The following is a 23,007-nucleotide window of genomic DNA, read 5'->3' as shown; positions in this document are numbered from 1 at the left end:
GTTCGCTTTTAACTATAGTACCTTTTCATATTACAAGCATGCCACGACCTTGGGAACTCAGTGCCGTTCAGGTCGGTTACTTTATAATAACCTTTTCCTAAAACTTCATTAACTTTGTATGGTCCCTTCCAATTTGCGGCGAGCTTTCCTTCTCCTGATTTGTTGACTCCAATGTCGTTTCTGATTAAGACCAAGTCATCCGGGGCAAATGCTCTTCAAATGACTTTTTTGTTGTACCTTGTAGTCATCCTTTGTTTCAACGCTGCTTCTCTTATCTGGGCATCTTCTCGGACTTCGGGGAGCAAGTCGAGCTCCTCTTTGTGCCCCTGTATGTTTTCGATCTCGTCGTGGAGAATTACCCTTGGGCTTTGCTCAGTGATTTCTATTGGTATCATTGCCTCTACACCATAGACTAGTCGGAAGGGTGTTTCTCCAGTGGCGGATTGGGGCGTTGTCCTGTAAGCCCATAGCACTTAAGGGAGCTCTTCAGCCCAAGCTCCTTTTGCTTCTTGCAATCTCTTCTTTAGCCCTGCCAGTATGACTTTGTTGGCTGCCTCGGCTTGCCCATTGGCTTGTGGGTGCTCCACTGAGGTGAACTGATGTTTGATTTTCATACTGGCTACTAAGCTTCTGAAGGTAGCATCGGTGAATTGGGTTCCATTATCCGTAGTGATGGAATAAGGTATCCCATATCTGGTGATGATATTTTTGTAGAGGAACCTCCGACTTCTTTGCGCAGTGATGGTGGCTAATGGTTCTGCTTCTATCTACTTTGTGAAATAATCTATTCCCACGATCAGGTATTTGACTTGTCCTGGCGCTTGGGGAAAAGGACCCAACAAATCCATTCCCCATTTTGCAAAAGGCCATGGAGAAGTGATACTGATAAGCTCTTCTGGTGGAGCCACGTGGAAATTTGCATGCATCTGACATGGTTGACACTTTTTCACAAATTCTGTGGCATCTTTCTGCAAGGTCGGCCAATAGAATCCAGCTCGAATTACTTTCCTGGCTAGTGACCTTGCTCCGAGATGGTTTCTGCAGATTCCACTATGTACTTCCTCCAATACCTCGGCAGTTCTCGAGGTCGGTACACACTTTAATAGTGGTGTTGATATTCCCCTTCTATAGAGAATATTTCTCACCAAGGTGTAGTGTTGTGCTTCCCTTCGGATCTTTTTAGCTTCTTTCTCCTTTTTAGGGAGGATGTCGAATTTCATGTATTTGACTAAGGGGTTCATCCATCCGAGGTTTAGGCCGACTACCTCAAGTATTTCTTGTTTGTCTTCTACTTTTACTACTGAGGGTTCCTGGAGGGTTTCTTGGATCAGGCTTCTGTTGTTCCCTCCTGGTTTGGTACTTGCTAACTTGGATAGGGCGTCCGCTCTGCTGTTTAGATCCCGAGTTATGTGTTTGACCTCGGTTTCTGCAAAGCGCCCAAGGTGCTCCAAAGTTTTCTCCAAGTACCTCTTCATATTTGGGTCCTTTGCCTGATATTCTCCACTTATCTGGGAGGTCACCACTTGTGAGTCGCTGTATATCATCACCTTTGTAGCACCGACTTCTTCTGCCAGCTTTGATCCAGCGATCAAGGCTTCATATTCTACCTGATTATTTGAAGCTGGAAATTCAAATTTTAAGGAAACCTCTATCTGGGTTCCTCTTTCATCTACCAATATTATGCCTGCACCGCTTCCTGTTTTGTTGGAAGATCCATCTACATAGAGTTCCCATGTAGTTGGTTTTTTCTCCTGTTCCCCTACGTATTCTGCAACGAAGTCGGTGAGGCATTGGGCTTTAATAGCCGTCCGAGTTTCATATCTTAAGTCGAACTCGGAGAACTCTATTGCCCATTGAACCATTCTTCCTGCAACATCCGTCTTTTGGAGGATTTGCTTCATGGGTTGGTTCGTACGGACTCTTATTGTGTGAGCTTGAAAGTAAGGTCGTAGCCTTCGTGAGGCTATTACTAAGGAGTAAGCAAACTTCTCTAGTTTGTGGTACCTTAGCTCAGGGCCTTGTAGAACTTTACTGATGAAATAGACTGGATGTTGTCCGACCTCGTCTTCTCTTATCAAGGCTGATGAGACAGCCTTGTCTGCTACGGATAAGTACAGGACGAGGTCTTTTCCAGATACTGGTCGGGTTAGAATAGAAGGTTGGCTTAAAAACTTTTTGAACTCCTGGAACGCCTCCTCGCATTCAGGAGTCCATTCGAACTGGCGTCCCTTTCTTAATAAGGAGAATAGTGGAAGGGATTTCAGTGCCGATCCTGCCAAAAATCTAGAGAGGGCTGCAAGTCGGCCATTCAGCTGCTGGACTTCTCTCAAACAAGTCGGACTTTTCATTTCTAGGATGGCTCTACACTTATCGGGATTGGCTTCGATCCCTCTTTGTGTTAGCATAAATCCTAGAAACTTTCCTGCCTCCACCGCGAAGGCGCACTTTGCGGGATTTAGTCTCATCCCGTGCAGCCTTATGGTGTCAAAGACTTGAGAGAGATCTGACAAGAGGTCGACTTCTTTCTTGGTCTTTACCAGCATGTCGTCGACGTATACTTCCATTAGAATCCCCAGGTGAGGGGAAAACACTTTATTCATCAACCTTTGATATGTGGCTCCTGCATTCTTCAATCCGAATGGCATGACCACATAGCAGAAATTAGCTCTGGGTGTGATGAATGATGTTTTCTCCGTGTCGGGCTCATACATCGGGATTTGATTATATCCCGAGTAGGCGTCCATAAATGATAAGTATTGGTACCCTGAGCTGGAGTCCACTAGGGTATCAATACTTGGTAGGGGATAAGGGTCCTTGGGACATGCCTTATTTAGGTCGGTATAGTCGACACACATTCTCCATTTGCCATTCTGTTTTTTTACTAGCACTACATTGGCTAGCCATGTTGGGTACTTGACTTCTCTGATGAAGCCAGCTTCCAGGAGTGCCTGTACTTGTTCTTCTACTATTAGGGCTCGTTCTGGGCCGAGCTTGCGTCTTCTTTGCTGTACAGGTCGGGATCCCGGATAAACCGAGAGTTTGTGGGACATGAGCTCGGGGTCTATTCCAGGCATGTCTGAGGCCTTCCAGGCAAAGAGGTCAGAGTTATCTCTTAGGAGCTTAGTCAATCCTTGTTTTAGGGTTTCCCCTAGGTTGGCTCCTATATGAGTATTTTTCTCTTCCTCTTTACCGACCTGTATTTCCTCGATTTTTCCTCCCGGTTGTGGTCGCAGCTCTTCTCTGGCCCTTGTGCCACCGAGCTCTATCGTGTGAACTTCTCTGCCATTTCCTCTCAGATTTAGGCTTTCATTGTAGCATTTCCTCGCCAATTTTTGGTCTCCCCTTACCGTTGCTATTCCCGCTAAGGTCGGGAATTTCATGCAAAGGTGGGGAGTGGATACCACTGCTCCGAGTCGATTTAGGGTAGCTCTGCCAATTAAAGCGTTATATGCTGACCCGACATCAATGACTATGAAGTCTATACTCAAAGTCTTAGATTTTTCCCCTTTTCCAAAAGTGGTGTGGAGGGGTAAAAATCCTAGTGGTTTTATTGGCGTGTCCCCTAATCCGTATAGGATGTCGGGGTAGGCTCTTAATTCTTTCTCATCTAACCCTAGTTTGTCAAAAGCGGGCTTAAAAAGAATGTCCGCCGAGCTTCCTTGGTCTACTAGGGTTCTGTGGAGATGGGCATTTGCTAGGATCATAGTTATTACTATTGGATCATCGTGTCCAGGGATTATTCCTTGCCCATTTTCTTTTGTAAACGAAATGGTAGGGAGGTCGGATGACTCTTCCCCGACCTGGTAGACTCTTTTGAGATGTCTTTTGCGAGAGGATTTGGTAAGTCCCCCTCCCGCGAACCCTCCTGAGATCATATGGATATGTCTCTCTGGTGTCTGTGGTGGTGGGTCTCTTCTATCCATATCGTCTCGCTTTCTCTTTCCATGACCGTCCGACCTTTCTATGAGATATCTATCAAGCCGACCTTCTCTAGCCAGCTTTTCTATCACATTTTTGAGGTCGTAACAGTCATTTGTGGAGTGACCATATATTTTATGGTACTCGCAGTAATCGTTGCGGCTTCCCCCTTTTTTATTTTTAATGGGTCTAGGGGGTGGCAGTCGTTCAGTATTACAAATCTCTCTGTATACATCCACTATAGAGACTTTCAGGGGAGTATAAGAGTGATATTTTCTTGGCCTCTCGGGACCGAGTTCTTCTTTTTTCTTGGCTTCCCTTTCCCTCTCTTTTGTTGAGGGAGGGGGCCCAGGTCGCCAACTCAGGTCTCTTAATTTGGCGTTTTCCTCCATGTTGATGTACTTCTCAGCTCTTTCCTGTACATCACTTAGAGAAACGGGGTGTCTTTTAGATATGGACTGCGAGAAGGGACCTTCTCTGAGTCCATTGACTAACCCCATTATGACTGCCTCTGTGGGCAGGTCTTGAATCTCCAAACATGCTTTGTTGAACCTTTCCATGTAGGCTCGTAAAGATTCTCCGACCTCCTGTTTTATTCCCAGGAGGCTCGGTGCATGTTTCACTTTGTCTTTCCGGATTGAGAACTTCATCAAAAACTTTCGTGAGAGGTCTTCAAAACTAGTAACCGACCTAGGGGGAGGCTATCGAACCACTTCATCGCCGCCTTTGATAGAGTGGTTGGGAAGGCCTTGCATCGCGTAGCGTCGGAAGCATCAACTAGGTACATCCGACTTTTGAAGTTGCTCAGGTGATGCTTTGGATCCGTGGTTCCGTCATAGAGGTCCATATCAGGGCTTTTAAAGTTCCTCGGAACTTTTGTCCTCATTATGTCCTCGCTGAAAGGATCCTCCCCACCTAAGGGTGGCTCTTCTTGTTCGTCACGGGAGTTGCGACCTTTAAGGGAGGATTCTAACTTTAAGAGTTTTCTTTCTAACTCTTTTTGTCGTTCCATCTCCTCTTTTAGGTTCTTTTCAGTTTCCTTTTATCGCTCCCGTTCTTGTTCCAGGCGGCTGTGGACTAATCCCATGAGTTCAGTCACATGGGATGGTCCTTCTTTTTCTGACTCGCGCCCTTCTGAGGAATTTACCTTCGGGTTCTTTACTCCGGAGGTGCCTTCTCTGTGTTGATTATCAATTTTCTGGTGGAGGGTGAAGTCCACATCGTTATTGCCTGTGTCCAGATTCTCTTGCTCAGAATCTGTTTCCACGTGACCTTCTTCGTGGGATCTGTCCGCCATCGATGGATGATCTCTCGGGTCCCCGGCAACGGCGCCAATGTTACGGTGGGTAACCGGAGATTAATAGAATGGATGGCGCTAGTTGGGCCAATCGTCTGTGGACGGTAGCCTCCGAGCTGGTTTGCACGCTGGAGCCTCCTTCCGACTTGTGTACGTGAGTGAGTGGGGGGTGGTACCTGCAAAGACACTCCGATGCCTAAGTTAGCGAGGATGTGAGCAGGTCTAGAGAGTATTGGGCTTAGAGATACCTGAAGGGAGTCAGTGTATTTATAGTGGTGAGCCAATAACCACCGTTGGAGTAGTGCCATATTTTTAGGGTGTTAACCGTCCCATTATCTTAGGGAGGTTAAGATATGGCTCGATGAAGTAGTTAGAGAGATTTTAGGGGCAGTTACTCATTTGAATGAGTGCTTATTTGCCAGCTAATCTCCGTTCCGACTTCTTTAGAGTAAGTCGGGGTTAACACCAACTTCTTAGTGTGAAGGTTGGTGCTCAACAAGGCTCAATCCTCTGGATTAGGCCTTTTGTTTGGACCTGGGCCTTTATTATTGGGCCAGGGTATGAACACTAATCATGGAGTGAAATTTTGTATACGACTATTATTTTAAGGTGAGTTTTACCCAACTCCCTCTAAATTAACATGTAAATTATCCTTTGTAATGTGGTATGTATATACATATTATTATAAAAAGGATAGAGTAGAATTTACCTTAGTTTAATATCTAAATTCTACCTTTTTATTTTCCGATCAAATTGGATGACAATAAATCAATAAGTATATTATTTTCTGACTTTTTAATAATAATTTTATTTTTCTGCATCAAGAGTGTAAATACACTCAAAGCACTAACTATTACCAATACAAAATATTTCAATATTTTTTTATATCAAACATGATTTTAGTATGATCAAATTTTAACCTAAAAAAATTAATATGTTTTATATTTTTGGAATATTTTAAAGTGTTTCATATCCAATAGGATCAAATTCAATATTAATTAACAAGTTTGTAATAAGTCTTTTTGACCTACAAATTATATAAGTTGGACCAAATTCAATAAAAAGGACGCTCACCCATACAAGCGTGTTAACACACGCGCTACTCAATAACTCAACGGTTTTTATAGCACGCTCACTCACCATTATAAGAGACGCATCTTCTTATTGGATCAAAATCACAATCGTCGTTTTTTCTTCGCGTTTCTCCCCCTCCTCCTCCTCTTCCTTCTTCTTCTTCTTTGCGTTTCTTCTCCTTTTTCTTCGCATGTTACATCTTCATGGTCGTTTTTTAATTACTGTTGTTGTTGCTCTATTTTTTTCCTCATTCTCTTTCTATCGATTTTATAACATTATATATTTTTTCTTTTTTGTTTGATTTTTTCCTCTCAAGAAGAATGATCAGAATATGAAATAAGAAGATGATCAAAGAAGAAGCAGCGGAAGATGAGGATGAGGAAGAGGAAGAGTTTTGAATTATGCATAACTTATCAGCAAACATATACCAAAAATTCTTAAACTATACACCCAAATATTTTTGTATTACACCCAAATTTGCTGCAAATACAGAAAAATGTTTCTTTTAATGCTGTATTTTTTTCTTATTTCTTTCTTTCTTTTAATTGAACGAATGTAAGTTCATCATCTTCCAAGTAATTTTGTACCATTATGTGTTTCTTCTTCTTTGTTTATTTTTTATTTTGTTAAAAGAATAAAACAAGAAGAAACTTGAGAAAATAAAACAAGAAAAAAAATGAATAAGAAAAAAAGAAGAAGATAATGATGATGATGATGAAAAAGAAGAAGATGAAGTAGCAGAAGATGAGGAGGAGGGAGAAGAAGAGTTTTGAATTATGCAAAACTTATCAGCACACATACACCGAAAATCTTAAACAATACACCCAAGTATCTTCGTGTTACACCCAAATATCTTTGTGTTACATCCAAATATAGAAAAATATTTTTTTAATGCAGAACTTTTACATTACATTCAATTCAAACCATCAATGATGAACAATAATTTTCACAAATAAAAACAACATTATTCACCTACAGAATCATAAACTACTAATGAGAATATTAACTAGAATCGAACCATACCTCAGCCTACTTGATTGGATTCAAAATAATCAATTTTGTTTTGGTTCAATTGTCAATCTGAACTTGAATTATTCATTATCTTCAATAACGAGATAATTGATGGTGGAGAAGAAGGAGGAAAAGAAAGGAGGAGAAGAAATTCCAATAAAAAAAGAATGAGGAAGAAGAGAATGAGGAGGAGGTGGTGGTGTTGGTGAGAGAGTAAAACAAGAAGAAACTTGACAAGGTAAAACAAGAAGGAAAAGATGAATAAGAAAAAAAAGAAGAAGAAGATGGTGATGATGATGAAAAAAAGAAAAAAGAAGCAGCAGAAGATGAGGAGGAAGAAGAGGAAAAGTTTTGAATTATACAGAACTTATCAACACACATATATCATAAATTCTTAAACAATACACCAAAAAATATCTTCGTGTTACACCCAAATCTGCTACAAATACAGAAACGTGTTTCCTCTAATGCTGCATTTTTTTCTTCTTTTTTCTTTTTTCTTTCTTTTTTTAGTTGAATGAATGTAAGTTCATCATATTCCAAGTAATTTTGTACTATTATGTGTTTCTTCTTCCTCTTGATTTGATTTTTTTTATTTTTGCTAAAAGAGTTAAACAAAAAAAAATTTGAGAAGATAAAATAAGAAAAAAAATGATGATGATGATGATGATGATGAAGAAGCAGCAGTAGTAGAAGATGAGGAGGAGGGAGAAGAAGAGTTTTAAATTATGCAGAACTTATCAGTACACATACACCGAAAATTTTTAAACAATACACTCAAATATCTTCGTGTTACACCCAAATTTGCTGTAAATACAAAAAAATATTTTCTTTAATGCAAAACTTTTACATTACATTCAATTCAAACCATCAACGATGAAACATTATTCACCTACAGAATCATAAACTACTAACGAAAAAATTAACTAGAATCGAAACACACATAAGCCACTTGATTGAATTCAAAATAGTAATCAATTTTGTTCTGGTTCAATTGACAATTTGAATTATTCATTATTTTCAACAACGAGATAAGGAGGAGAAGAAATTCTAATGGAAAAAAGAGGAAGAGGAGGAGGAGGTGATGTTACTAACGATGATAACGAAAAAAAAAGAACGTGCAATAGCAGCATTGAAATTTGTTAAATTAAAAAGGACGTGAAATGTGAGTGTAAGACACATGTACAAACGTAATTTAAAAAAAATGACTTATATAAATTTGTATAGTAAAATAGTTTGTAAGTAGAGAATAATTAATTAATTAACACATCCAGTTAATACATAAATCAATACAAAATTATTACAACTTGATTCATAGTTATCCAAAAAGAATTGCTCATGAAAGTGCCTCAAAATGACCTACATTCCATACAAAGACTGATGACTAATCAATAGCTTTCAATTGAATGCAATCGATTGAAGAGGAAGCGGATGAAATCTTTTTTATTGATGGGTTGGGAGCAAGTAAAACATTTCTTAAATAAGCATTTTCATTCTACAAATGCAATCTAGGAAATGAAATTGATACAAATGAGTTAAACTCTATTTTAGTTTTTAAATTGACGAGTTGTACTAATTTAGTCTTTAATTTTTTAATTATCACAATTTAATTTTTTAAATTAAAAAAATATATTAATATAGTCTCTCATGTATCTTTTATCGTCGAAATTCAATATCGTTAGTGGTGTAGCTCAAGTCTGGTCATGCTAGACATATTAAAACAACGTGGTATGCATTTTAGCACTAAAAAAAGTACTAAATGACATTGTTTGAGAGTTTGAACAATACTAAAATGTTATATTCTTTTCTTTTAATATTGTTCAAACCCTAAAATAACATTATTTAGTGCTCTTTTAACATCAAAATGTGTATAATATTGTTTTAATATATCCAATATAATAAGATTTGAGCTATCTCATTAACGACTTGATGAAAAAGGACTATATTAATGTATTTTTTAAATCTAAAAAATTAAAATTATAACAATTAAAAAATCATGAACCAAATCATTGCAACTGGCCAATTTCAGAGATCTGAGTTAACTCGGAGACAAATGTACGTAGCAGTTTCCTCCCTGGAACGTAGCTTCGGAACTGGTACTCAATGCAAGTTAAAAAGTAAAACAAAAACAGTACATGGTCAATGGCCACGTTAGGTACTGGTGTTCTCACTCTCACTCTCACCCGTTTTTCTTCATCTTCCAAGTCCCTCTTCACTCACACTCACACTCTCAACTACCTCCTTTTGCCTTCTCTCTCTGCCAAAACCACTTTTCTTCATAATCGAATACACCAAAACCGCCGCCCCTCCTTCTGTTGCAGGGGAATGGCGACTTCAACTGCCGCCTCTTACTCCAACACAGTAACCGCTCCCTACGGTTCTTGGAAGTCACCGATCACCGCCGATGTCGTCTCCGGCGCCTCCAAGAGGCTCGGGGGAACCGCCGTCGATGAACATGGTCGCCTCATTTGGCTCGAATCGCGTCCCACCGAAGGAGGGTAGGGTCTTAAGTCTTAACTCTCTCTCTTCGATTATTACCTCTTTTCTTGTTAGAAATGAAATTCATAGTTAAGATTAAAAGGAGAGAAAAGGAAAAAAAAACACTTTCATGTTGTTCGGCGAGATTAGTCTTATGAGAGGTTCAAATAGTGCGAATCCTTAACAATAACTTGTGTTTGTTCCTTCCAAAAGTGGCATTATTATGGAAGGGTCAAAGTTAGAAAGATTTTGGATTTTGCAAGTTTATTTTGGTTTATTATTTAAAGTCTTTTGAGCTACTCAATGTGTTTCAGACGGGGTGTTCTTGTTCTTGAGCCGGAAAATCCGGGAAGTGACCCTGTAGATGTTATTCCAAAGGAGTTTGGAGTGAGGACACTGGCCCAAGAGTATGGAGGTGGTGCTTTCACTGTTTCAGGGGATGTCGTCTTTTTCGCAAATTACAAGGATCAGAGGTTATACAAGCAATCCCTCAGTTCCTTGAGTGAGTATTGACTATTGACTATTGACTATTGATTAATCCTCAATTGTCTCTACTATTAGGCTGTACTATTGACAATTTGACATGAAATGATATTTTTGTTTGTGTTGTGTTATGTGCTCCTTTTGGCATGATTTCTGGTTTTACAGTTTTACTCCTGTTGGTTTCATCTTCAAGATCAGTCTTTAGTTGGGATTTTCTTTGAATTGAATGGATGGATTGGTAACAATATGGAATTTTCATTCGTTTTTACTGTTAGACGTTCGTGTAACTGTGTTGCAGCATTACAGTTTTCTACTTTAATGCTGCTATTTTGTGGTTTTTGGCATAGCAGATGTGCCTCCTGCACCTATCACTCCGGACTATGGTGGACCTGTAGTAAGTTATGCTGATGGAATATTGGATTCACGCTTCAACCGTTTTATCACTGTAAGGGAAGGTAAGCTGTCTCAGAGCTGTTTGTCTTCAACATTTAAGTTAGAAAGACCCACCCCATAGTGTTTTTAAATTTTACCTGTTAAATCATTTATTTACTCAATCATAATTGTATATCATGATGGTAGATCGACGGGAGAGCAGTCTTAATCCTCCTACGACAATTGTGTCTATAGCACTTGGCAGCAACGATGTTCAGGGTAATAATTCTCTTCTTAGTTGTGAGTTTAATCTCGGGAGAGGTTGTTTCATACTTCCATTTTTGCTTTTCAAAGATTTTCAAACATTGCAATTACATCTGACTGGATTGTGCAATATTCAGAACCACAAGTTCTAGTTGGCGGGAGTGACTTTTATGCTTTCCCACGTCTAGATTCTAAAAGTGAAAGGATAGCATGGATCCAGTGGAGTCACCCCAACATGCCATGGGATAGATCAGAACTTTGGGTTGGCTATATTTCAGAAAATGGGTGAGCTGGACACTTCATTTTTAGCTGTAAATTAAAGAAGCTTTCCTACCACGTGGTTCTCCCATTTAGGTGATTAGGAAGCGTTCTTCTGTTATGTGTTTTTTGGTTTTTTCCATATTTGTTACAAGTTCAAACAGCTGGTACTTGATGGTATTATAAATAAAGGTGATGAATGAATTTCTATCCACTTTTCAAATCCCAACTATTACACTTCAAATGTATTGGTATACTGTTCCTTACGTTGATTCATTGTTTAGATACAGGCTTACAAAAAAATTTTAGTCCCTCTAGAAGATTTTTCCTTTTTAACTATCCATTTATGCTCTTATTTTGTGTATTGGATCTGGCTTTCAAGTACTAATGATAGTTGGAGTTACTGATTTGGGATATTTGTATATGTTATTTTTCAACTTGGAGTTTAATTATCTTAATGTTCCATACAGAGAGATCCACAAGCGCGTCTGTGTTGCTGGGGGTGATCCTTCACTTGTGGAATCTCCAACTGAGCCTAAGTGGTCCCCTGATGGTATGTAAATTTGGCATCTTCTTTAATCCTGAAAAAGAACTTTACATTTTATAAACTAAAAAAACTTGGCTATAGTTATCAAGCATGTAGTTTTGTTGGCTAAAGAAGATATTTTCTTAATATCATCCAGTTATGATTTCATTAGACATTGACGCATGATTCTTATTGCTCTAGGTTATTTAATATTTAATGATGTAGAACTTTTACAATATACTGTAACTCCCATGCTTTGAGTGATATTGTTTCTTGCCGGCTTCTGTTGTACTTGGTGCTGATTCAAAGTTTTTTTCTGAATCTAACAGGAACATTAGTTATAACCTTTAGGTGCCTCTTCAAACTAATTATTCTTTGAATATGTTAATATGCAGGTGAGCTTTTTTTCATCACAGATAGGAAAAATGGTTTCTGGAATATCCATAGATGGGTAATTTTCATTATCTTATTATTGCTGCTACCCATTTCTAGTGTATGATAACTTATATTAACTTTTGGCTTCTATATTGCTCCATATTCTGCTGGATTTTAAATTATTGTGGAAGGATATATGCACATATATGTCGGTGGGTACAAAATTATATTTTATTACATTAACAGCTTCAAATGTTTTTGACAAGAAGGTTTCATAGCTGACAGTGTTTTCTCAATTTGAATTTTCTTGTTTGGTGCTTGTTCTTTCAATGTGTGTCTAATATTGTATCACTTGTAAACAGTTCATTCAGCAGCTTTAAATTTTAACATGGAAGTTCCATAGCCAACTTAGTGCCTTTCTGCTTTGAGCTTGTTTCAACAAATAGAGTTCCAAAGATTTTTGTACTTTTCTATTTATATTCTGAATGATGAGTGCAGTATTGATTTTACCAAATTAAGATTTTGTAGTGTCAATATGCTACTATGAATAATATTAAGAGCTGGCAAAATCTTATATTTGATCTTCGTATGAATTGTCTCCAGAAATCAGTTTTAATTTCTAATATCTTTCCACCTTTGTTATGTTTAATATCTCCTTTGTTTTGATTATAAAAATTATATATGTTGACACTACTCTGTGGCCCTGAAGTATCATATTTGGGCTTTTTCCTTTCTGCCGTGCTTTTGTGCAACAGAATGATTGTCAAAGATAAATTGATGGCATGCACAGGTCATTGAAAGAATTGATTACTTCACTTTTTATAGTTCTTTTCTAACTAATGAGTTGGTTACAGATTGAATCTGAGAATAAGGTTGAGCCTGTTAATTTTTTGGATGCTGAGTTTGCAAGGCCGTTGTGGATTTTTGGTATGAACTCATATGTATTTGTTCAAAGTGGTAAACAGAGAAACTCAATTGTTTGCAGTTACAGGTTAGTTTAACTCTGTTGATTCACTCATTTCCATTTTTACCTTAATCCACTCATTCTGTTTTGATTGTATTTTCAGGCAGCAGGGGAAGTCATATCTTGGAATTATTCATGATGTGCAGAGCTCAACACTAACTCCGCTTGATATTCCTTTCACTGATTTGGATAACATTGTAATTTTTTAAATTAGTTTCACTTTTTCTCTTTTCCCTTTTGTTTTTTGGTGGATCCAGATAAATTGCTTCATAGTTAACTCTAAAATCTAAGTTGTGCAAGTTGCCATTGTAGACTTCTGGTAAAGAATGCCTGTATTTGGAGGGAGCTTCTGCAGTTCATCCATCATCGATTGCCAAGGTGTTTCCCATCCTCATCGCTGAGCCCATTTTCTTTTAAAGATAAAACAGGAAAAGAAAAATCAGATTCTTTTTGTCAATGCACCCTCTGAGATGGTTGGTTCCTTGCTTTTCAGGTGACTTTAGATGATGATAAATCAAAAGTAGTCAACTTCAATATTATTTGGTCCTCCTCACCTGATAGCTTAAAATATAGTTCGTATATCAGTAAGCCAGAATTGATTGAATTCCCAACTGAGGTTCCTGGTCAAAATGCTTATGCGTACTTTTATCCGCCAACAAATCCTATTTATCAAGCTAATCAAGGAGAAAAGCCACCTCTATTGTTGAAGAGCCACGGTAAATCTTGGTCTTGTATAAAAATTCATTACATTCTCTTCTGTATTCTAATTCATTTAGCCACGGTAATCTTTGTTAAATATTTGCATGTTATATTTGAATATTTCAGGGGGACCTACTGCTGAAACACGTGGACTTTTAAATTTGAGCATTCAGTACTGGACTAGTAGAGGTTGGGCATTTGCTGATGTTAATTATGGTGGTAGCACTGGTATGCTTCTCACTTTGGCTACACTTAATTTCCCTGTATTACATTATACTTTTTTCATCTTTCTCTTTTTTTGTAGTTGAGCCCGATAGATGTTCCGGTGGCCATTTATTTGTTTATTTTCTGGCCATCCGATGAAATATTCATTGCAAATAATTTTCTATTCGAGTTCGTGTTCATTATAGCCTGTTATAGTCTGTTTCAGTTGTTGAAAGGAGGAAAGTAAACTGACTAATACTTCTTGAAAAGGTTATGGAAGGGAGTACAGAGAACGACTCTTGGGACAGTGGGGAATAGTTGATGTCAATGACTGTTGTAGTTGTGCTAAATATTTGGTAATTCTTATGTATTTATAATACTTTTTCCTTACCTTTGTGGTTGATGAATCTATTAAAAGAGTGATTGTATAATCTCTTATCTAGGTGGCAAATGGAAAGGTTGATGGGGAGCGTCTTTGTATAACTGGAGGCTCAGCTGGTGGGTATACCACTTTAGCTGCACTTGCTTTTAGAGACACTTTTAAAGCTGGGGCTTCTTTGTATGGTGTGAGTGCTTTTGAAACTTCAATCTAACTTTTGTCATGCATGGTTATATTTATATCCATTGATTATGATAATCTTTAGGGATTAGTTACTAGTTCTTTTAGCTTAAAAAACATTTTAATGATACGGTTTTTAAGAGATTTTCTTTTCTTTTCTTGTGCCCCTCCCCCTCCTTTAGAAGCAACTAATTTCAGCTTATGAAAATAAAACAAAAACCTTATATTATAAGAAAAAGGCATCCCAACCCTTTTCCACCCTTTTATCATATTTTGAACTTTTTCCTTCCTTTTCTCTTTTTCTTTTTGTTTATCCTCAATCGGACGTTTTACTTCTTGTTGAGCCATCAAACAAACAGAAAAAAGAAGGGGAAAATGGTTCAAGTACTATTTTAGTCTCTAGCATTCTGGTCAGATGAACTCAATGTTGTCCCACCATAAATATAAGTGAAGTACATGACACCGTTAATGTGTGTTCAGTTTCCTCTCTTAATATGTATGAATATGTTAATGCTGTGATTATAGAGGTAAGAAAAATCTAGTAACGTTTCTGTTAGAAGATCTTAGGGTTTACTTAGACACCAAAAAAATATTAGGGTTTACTTGATGAATAAGTAGGTTAATAATGGGCCAACATAGTGACAATAGGTAGGTTGACAATAACTGCTAACTAATTACATTCTCACTGCACGTTACTAAGGGTGCAAAATATTTTTTTTCCGGATTTAATAGAGGGACAACATTGAGTCTATTTGAAAGCTTTTGGGACAAGAAAAAGGAGGTTTCAAACATTAGAGATGAAACTACAAAAAAATAAAAAATAAAAACAATGTGCACGCATGCTTTTAGGTGTGCATATATTGCATTTCAGTTGTGTGTATAGCTGTGTCTGGTGCATATCCAACCTTGAAAGAAAATCTTGACCCTTGTGGAACGTTTGTTGATTGGGGTTCTGACAAGTGTCCATGTTCCATTTGGGTTGCTCTTGCAGACACACCGCCATAGTTAGTGTCCATGCTTCATAGTTTTGTTTTCTTCTGGGGACAAGTTTATCTAATCTTAGTATCTTACAGATTTTAAACAAACCTCACTTTATCTAAATTCAATATTTTGGCCAATATCAAGATTAACACATCGTATGATCTACTAAGAATGTAAGTTAAAATATTGACCTAACAATTGATGAAGAGAATTATTTTTACAATTGGTTTCTCTAACAGGTAGGCGATTTGAGCTTGTTGAGTGCAGAAACTCATAAATTCGAATCCCATTACATTGATAAGCTTGTTGGTAAGTCACTGATGACTATTCAACAGTTACTTCTTTGTTTTATTTGTTTCCTCTGGTTTTTAATCTGTATATCTTCACTAATTTTAGGAGGTGAAAAGGAGTTGATTGAAAGATCCCCAATCAACCATGTTGACCAATTTTCTTGTCCCATAATTTTATTTCAAGGATTAGAGGACAAGGTTAGTAACAATGCAATTATTATTATTATTATATTACCATGTGTAACTTAAATAATCTCGAGATCTAGTCTGATGCCACATTTGCAGGTTGTGCCTCCTGATCAAGCTCGGAAAATTTACCAGGCACTGAAGGAAAAAGGGGTGCCTGTTGCTCTTGTTGAATATGAAGGAGAGCAACATGGTTTCCGGAAGGTATGTGGAGAATTATTTTTCTAGATAGAAATGAAATTGATGTAGAAAACAGTGACTGCATGCTGCAATGGATTGTATGCAGGCTGAGAACATTAAGTTTACACTTGAACAACAAATGGTCTTCTTTGCACGATTGATTGGGAACTTCAATGTTGCGGATGATATTACTCCGATCAAAATCGACAACTTTGATAACTGAGCACAGCTTTTTCAGAGGTACCGGTGATCACTTTCTTCATATCTATATGAAAACAAGAACTTTAAAATCTCTGCTCATGAAACCTTGTATTGCTTCAGAAATCTTTGCTAGACATTTCTGCATTGTTGAGCTTCTGGTGTCACTGCAGCTTCTGTCATAGCAGTTGTTGCCCTCCATATATGGCTCATGTTAATGGTCATGGACAAAGAATGTACCGAGTTTCTGCTTGCATTTTCTTAAATCTTGATTGGGAGTGTAATTCAATGTTTAATTTGTTTTGAAGTTTCACCTGAATCTTGTGCCGGAGTCACTAATATATGTTTTGGACCCATGTTGTAGATAAAGTGAATAATGATGAATAGATAACGTGGATAATGGTTATTGTCAACTATTTTGGATATAAGAATGATAATTAGTGCAACTTCCAAAAAGAAATTCGAAATCGAATATCACAACTGTGGAATTTTATGCCAAAGAGAAAAATCACCTTGTAAATTCAAATTAATTATATTTTGGAATTTGGAATTTTATGCCGGAGAGAAAAATCACCTTGTAAAATTCAAACTGATTAATCTTTTTTCTTATTTATAAATTATATAGTTTGGGAGCCCTAATTTTTTCATTATGAAAATAATATAGGTTTAAATAAATTACACATTTCTTCTTCCGCTGTTGTTCTGTTACGTTTTTTGTTTTTTGTTTTTGCTTCTTTTTTGTTCTTTTTCTGTATTTTGCATTTTATTAATTTTTTTTATCTTTTTATTTTCTAGAGAAAGAAACAAGAGAGAAAATGTAAGTTTTCTGAATTTTTTATTTTTACGTTGTTTTTCTTCAAAATTGTGTTTATTAATAAGAGGAAAATAAAAAATAAATAAAACAGAAAAATGAAAAATTTTGTTAAAAAATTAAAAAATTTATAAATTTGTGAAGCTAAACACAGAAATTTATGAAGTTGACTACATAGAAAAAATATAAGAGGAAAAATAGGAAGATGAAACAAAAATTGCAGAATTTTGTAAAAAAAATGTAAAATACGAAAATGTATGAAATTGAAATTGAACACAAAATAATTACATAGACAAAAGAAAAAAGAAGATCTAGAAGAAAAACAGGAAGAATAGATTTATTTGTTCGTTCACATAGACTTGCATACTGGTCATTGAAATATAGTTTATTATTAGAGTTGTACAAATTACATCTTCATTTGTTATTTCTATTTTTACTTTTGTTTTAGTTGTTATAGTTTATTTTCTTATGGTATGTTTTGGGTTGTAAATAATTAAAGAAAAAATTTTTTAAAAATGAATGAGAATGAGAAACACCAAAAATATAAATTAGTTTTATAATTATGATATATTTGAATATACCAAGTAAAAAAATGTGTCAAATTTAAATTTAATTGAGTCTAAAAAAATGAATGAGAATGAAAAATACCAAAAATGTAAATATAAAATTATGAATTAATTTTATAATCATGATATATTTGAATGTATTTAGTAAAAAAATGTGGCAAATTTAAAATTACTTGAAAGAGTTTTCGCTAATTGGTATGAGAAATTAAGAAATAAAAAGTAGTAGAGTTTTATGTAGTATGCATTAGTAAATCAAATAATGTAGTAGTAACAATATTAATATGTATATGTTGTAGAATTTTAATATTTATAACTGAAAATTTTTATAATTATTACTTTGATACTTTTATATATATTTATTATATTTAATTAATACTTTAAGTTTTAATTGAATAATAATAGATAAGCATTTTTTTTAAATTTTTTCAAAATCTTTTACTAAAAATGATTGGTTGATTTCTAAGTTTTGCCAAGTAAATAAAATTATTGATATAGCATTATTAGAAAGAGAAATATGGTTTAAATACAGTATAGAAGAACTTAGATATCAATTTTTATATAATAAGAATAGATAGATAGATTCTCTCCATTTTTTCGCAGTTAAAATTGTTCTTGGAAATGTAGTTCGTAATGCTGTAAGCTGTTATATCGACATGGGCATAGTCTTTCTTCCCGTGTGGTTGTAAGTATTTAAACTTTCGTAATAGTGGAAAAGAAGGTAGTTAGCCCTCAATATTTCAAGGATCAAGTATGTAACACCGCTAAAGTAGTTTTCAAAAATGGATCGTTTTAATTATTTATTTATTTATTTATTTATTTTTTTGCTTAATTATTTGTTAAAGTATGATCTTTCACCTTGTACTCTTTGCCAAACAATTGAAAAAAAAAATTGAAAGATCCACTCCCGTAGTTTTGTCCCAAGACCAGACATCATGCTTGTGATACCCTATAATCTATGACGAAATGTAAGCCACACCTTTATCAGAAAAAATGAAATTGCGAAAGAAAAAAAGAACATGCTATTATCTATAATTTATGATTATTAGTTTCGCTGAATGTTTTCCTCAGACTCAAATTATACAGTACAAGCAACGTGCCTCTCATAATTTTCCTAAGATCCAACGTTACAAACAGACCATTTCACAATATGAAGATTTAGGCCATGGCAAGAAAAATAATATATAAAAAATAAAATAAAATGAAATCTGCTCTATACTTAGTATGAGTGATAATGGAGAACTTGAACCTGGCTAGAAGTCAGAAAAAGGAAAAGTGCATTTACGTTTGGCTCTTCACTTCTGAGCAGATTTTGTAGAAGCAATCTATTTGTACTTCCACAATTCAAATGAAACTGCTTCATGTCATCATGTGTATCATTGTTGGGTCAAGTTGGTGACAAATCTCTTCTGAGCCTTTCTATTTTCAGCTTTATACCTTCTGTTTAAGAACATGGCGCAACCTAACCTTCTGGCTTTCCATCCTGGCCTCTAAAAGTCTTGCTTTCAAACTGTTCTTCTCTGCACCCTGATTATGTGAATTCCCGGAGTCAGGAGATCTCAATTGACACAGAGGATCCTGGGGACTTAGACCATCTTTACCTGATCCCCAGTCAGGAGACATGATGCTCCCATTAGACAACTTCCCATTTGAAAGACTCCCATTCATTCCTTCTGCAGAGATTATCTTGTAGTTATCCGCATTAGTCGGACCAGACCTCCAAAACCTGGCTATGGATGATAATTTCTTTGATTGCTTACTTAATACTGAAGAAACTTCACTAATTTCAGTTAATGGGGACTCTTCGCTGGTATTTTCTTTACAGTCAAACCCGCTCCTCTCTGAGATGTTACGCTCTCGATAATTCTTAGTCATAGATGGGATACTCCCTTCCGGTGAACAGATTGATCCTGGATCCTCAACATGGCTCACAATTTCCCATCCACTTCCGTCATCTTGCATATCAACAATCTCATGCACCGATGCGTCCAATCGCCTTGGAAAGTTAACCTTACTTATCATATTGGGTTTAGGACTTGCTGCGAGAATCTTTGAGGCATGACTCACTGGAGAATGCACAACACATGGATCAATCTCCCTTTCCTTGGGTTGACCAGAGCTCAGATCTTCGAAAATGGAAAATACATTGTTTTGATTGGGAGGTTCATATGAAAATCCTTTGATGTCTTGAATGTTCATGGAAGCTGCAGCATTTTTAAGTGAACTTGCTTCTCTAATATCCGTTCCATTTTGGTTAACATTTACTGACTTAAGAAAGATTTCCAAATTTGCTACAAGTTCATTCATTTGTGAGTACTTCGCATCAACAGCAACTTTTGCATCTATCAACTTCATTTGAACACGTTCTTCACGCCAGACTTCAGCCATCTGCAACATCCTTTTCTCCTCCTCTACTTCTTCCCTGAGTTTCATAGTTTCCCTCTTCAATACTTCAACTTCAGCCTTGTCTTCTCCAATTTCCTTAGCAAGCTCATCACACACTTCCTCAATCAAATCTTTCTCCTTCCTTTCCTTCTCATACTCCTGCATGCAGCGCTTTGCTAACAACTTAGCATCAGCCAACTCACTAACTAACTTGGAATTCACAATTTCAATCCTTTGACGACTTCTCCTTTCTTGACTCAACTCTGCTTTAATGTCATCAATGTAGGCACGAATTTTCTCATGCTCTCTGCTTCGCCATAAGGCTTTTTCCTTGCAAACTTTCTTCAAGAAATGCTCAAGTTTCTTTTTGGAGGAGTGACGCTCAGTCTCAAGCTCCTGAATCCTCACACGAGCCTGCTCTAGTTCAGCTTCAAGAGCAGATACAGCACTTTCCTTTTGGTCAAGAAGTTTCACCTGGTTGCAAATATATTGTGCCTCGTCCCATGTTTCTATACTAACAGGATCCCATTTTGTTATCCCCTTCGCTGCGGCGCTGGAAAACTGGAGAGAATGGTGGAGCTGAAAAGGAATGCAGTATGATCAAGCCTTTATGCAAATATATGGCCTTTACTACAATCTTAAATCCTTCAGAGCTGTTAATACTTAATAGTTGCAATGTTACCTCACAGAGCTTTCTATCCTTTGTCCGCGAAATGGCATATGGACTTAATGACAGATTCTTCAAGTCTCCATGCATCACACCATTTCGATGACTGAGAAAATAGAGGTTTGAGCGTCCGATTCCATGCTGTAGATAAGTGTGTACTAGTTAAAAGTGGAAGTGAAAAAAATATCAAATTTATACCCCAAAAGAACTAACAAGATCTGAAGTTGATAACCATGAATGACATAAGAATAAGATCCACGGAGAAATACTAATTCTCTAATGTCATCAGCAATGTGTTGCATAGAACCCAGAGGGAGTTAGCTTATAGCAAGTGGGCTAAGTCTTGGGTGAGCTTTATCCACAAGGTCAAAGGTTCGAACCTAAGAAGCTCTCTCGGGGAGGAACCATACCATTTACCACTTCAAGTCCCAGGGGCTTAAGACTTAGGCTTATTTGCCTATCCTTTCCGGTCGAAAATAAATAAATAAATAAATAAAATGAAACAACGAATGTGTTGCATAGAAATATACCAAATAACAGAATCTAGTGTACAAGAATTAGATAGAATTGGAAACATGCAACTTCCCAGATTCCGTTGCAAATAATTTCACAACTGATCAATCAAAAGATCTACTTCCATTCCAAATTGATGGTCATTTTAACTATTTTTGGTATCATAAATCAATACATCTACATAAGTATCGTATAACTTCCATTATCTCTACAGGGAAACTCTATTCAACCTATTTCTCCAATTATTTGTATATTACAAAGAACCATAATAAATTTTCAGAAGACTTACATCAATCATAAGTCAACTACGCAACACTTTATGGCTGGAAATTATAGTTGCTTCGTTGAAAATGATGGATAACTATAGCACTGTCTCTTTTTTTCTTCATTAGTGGTTTGCAGGTTATACTTTAATTGAATAGCAACATTTATTGCAACAAACAACAACCAAGTGTACTATAGAAAGTCCCTTGAAAGCTTAATACAAAACTCTCTACTCAACATTCACAAGATGGAATAGGCATAATCATGAAAATAAAAATAAAAATAAAATCAAGAAAGGAAGAAAGAAAAAATTTTAAATGTGTAACACTCTTAAACTTTGAAATCACGCAGCAATAGAATCACCAAGGTGGGCCTACAAAACAGTACACAATAAAAGGTAGAAAGTAGGAATCGCATTGCTGAATGGAAACTTCAAATTTCAACCTGACACGGTAATTAAAAGGCATAGTACCAAAGAAACACCAAAAAGGTAATGGACCTCAAAATATATTTCATTTTTTCTACAAAAAAAAAAGAAACATTAAAAAGAAAAATCAATTATCGTTGAAAGAAAAAAGGAGGGTTTACCTTAAGTCCCAACCGATCCTCAGCGATGCTTCTTCCGTGATCGCCAACTTCCGGGAGCTGTAGCCGCCACAGCTCAGCGGCGAGCTTCCGCGCCGACACGGCCGCCCTCTTCCAACCGAAGTAACTCACCGGCTTCTCGTCCTGCTGGAGCTGATCGCTGCCAGCTCCGGCGCCGTTCGTCTCGAGGAGAGTTTCGTGCCTGCTTCGTCTGCCATTAGGAGCGCCGCTTCGTCTCACGGGAGGATTTCGGGAGGTCCCCGGCGACTGTTGGAGATTCGAGGAAGGGCAGGGGTTTCGGGCGCCACTGGGAACAATGCTCGCCAATAATGGCAGCGGTGGATGGTTAGAGTCGCCAGGGAACTTCATCGTTGGGTGCGGATAATGTTGTCCATTTGGGAACAACACGCTCAAGGTGGGGCAGCTTTTGTGTGTGTGTGTGAGAGAGAGAGAGAGAGTGTGGAGTGTTGCGGTTTAGTTACTCAGAGTTTCAGAGACTCAGAGAGAGAGAGAGAGAGAGAGAGAGAGAGAGATTGTTTGTTTGTTTCTTGTGGGAGTTGTGTTGCGTGCTGGGCGGAGGTTTGAATTGAATTGAAGGAAGCTTGCCTGCCTGCCAGCTGAGAAAAATAGAGGCAAACTGCAGAGAGAGAGAGAGAGAGAGTGATATACATATGTGTGTACGAGTCCATATGTCATGACGTACGGTCGTAGTCTTCTTTCTATTTCAAATCTAAGGGGAAATTACTATTAAGGGTTGCTTTTGGTTATTGTACGTGCTAAATTTTTTAGCCAAAAAATTTAGATAAGGGAGTGAGATGAATTATATATAATAACATTGTAATTTTGGATTTTTTATTTTAATATGGAAGAGTGGAGAGAATTTTACGTTAATATTATAAAAA

At 36.9% G+C, this 23,007-nt stretch overlaps 2 protein-coding genes across 2 annotated transcripts; one reads left to right on the top strand and one right to left on the bottom strand.

Moving 5' to 3' along the window:
- The first annotated feature begins 9,381 nt into the window (after positions 1–9,381).
- LOC130977224 (uncharacterized) lies at positions 9,382–16,767 on the top strand. The gene is made up of 19 exons (XM_057902192.1): positions 9,382–9,798; positions 10,093–10,280; positions 10,612–10,716; positions 10,841–10,912; positions 11,035–11,182; positions 11,626–11,708; positions 12,077–12,132; positions 12,911–13,047; positions 13,124–13,217; positions 13,333–13,398; positions 13,514–13,736; positions 13,846–13,947; positions 14,194–14,279; positions 14,367–14,489; positions 15,703–15,772; positions 15,860–15,951; positions 16,039–16,143; positions 16,226–16,359; positions 16,441–16,767. Exons 1-18 carry the CDS (start codon positions 9,443–9,445, stop codon positions 16,340–16,342), a joined length of 2,223 nt encoding a protein of 740 aa, XP_057758175.1. The 5' UTR covers positions 9,382–9,442; the 3' UTR covers positions 16,343–16,359; positions 16,441–16,767.
- A 1,952-nt stretch (positions 16,768–18,719) lies between these two features.
- On the bottom strand, positions 18,720–22,690 carry LOC130963338 (uncharacterized). Its single transcript, XM_057889467.1, has 3 exons — positions 22,109–22,690; positions 20,759–20,884; positions 18,720–20,655 (listed from the first exon to the last, which is right to left on the bottom strand). The coding sequence occupies exons 1-3, from the start codon at positions 22,472–22,474 to the stop codon at positions 19,123–19,125; spliced, it is 2,025 nt and encodes a 674-aa protein (XP_057745450.1). The 5' UTR covers positions 22,475–22,690; the 3' UTR covers positions 18,720–19,122.
- Positions 22,691–23,007: the final 317 nt, after the last annotated feature.

The sequence above is a fragment of the Arachis stenosperma genome, chromosome 1, assembly GCF_014773155.1.
Source record: "Arachis stenosperma cultivar V10309 chromosome 1, arast.V10309.gnm1.PFL2, whole genome shotgun sequence".
Taxonomy (NCBI): Eukaryota; Viridiplantae; Streptophyta; class Magnoliopsida; order Fabales; family Fabaceae; genus Arachis; species Arachis stenosperma.
This window is presented reverse-complemented; position numbering and strand designations above follow the sequence as displayed.

Excerpts from the sequence above, each read along its gene's own strand:
- LOC130977224 (XM_057902192.1), top strand. The coding sequence starts at position 9,443 with ATGGCCACGTTAGGTACTGGTGTTCTCACTCTCACTCTCACCCGTTTT. Across the intron at positions 10,717-10,840 it reads TTTTATCACTGTAAGGGAAG|ATCGACGGGAGAGCAGTCTT; the intron begins GTAAGCTGTCTC and ends TCATGATGGTAG. Across the intron at positions 10,913-11,034 it reads TGGCAGCAACGATGTTCAGG|AACCACAAGTTCTAGTTGGC; the intron begins GTAATAATTCTC and ends TGCAATATTCAG.
- LOC130963338 (XM_057889467.1), bottom strand. The coding sequence starts at position 22,474 with ATGAAGTTCCCTGGCGACTCTAACCATCCACCGCTGCCATTATTGGCG. Across the intron at positions 20,885-22,108 it reads AGGATCGGTTGGGACTTAAG|CATGGAATCGGACGCTCAAA; the intron begins GTAAACCCTCCT and ends ACTTATCTACAG. Across the intron at positions 20,656-20,758 it reads AGGATAGAAAGCTCTGTGAG|CTCCACCATTCTCTCCAGTT; the intron begins GTAACATTGCAA and ends ATTCCTTTTCAG.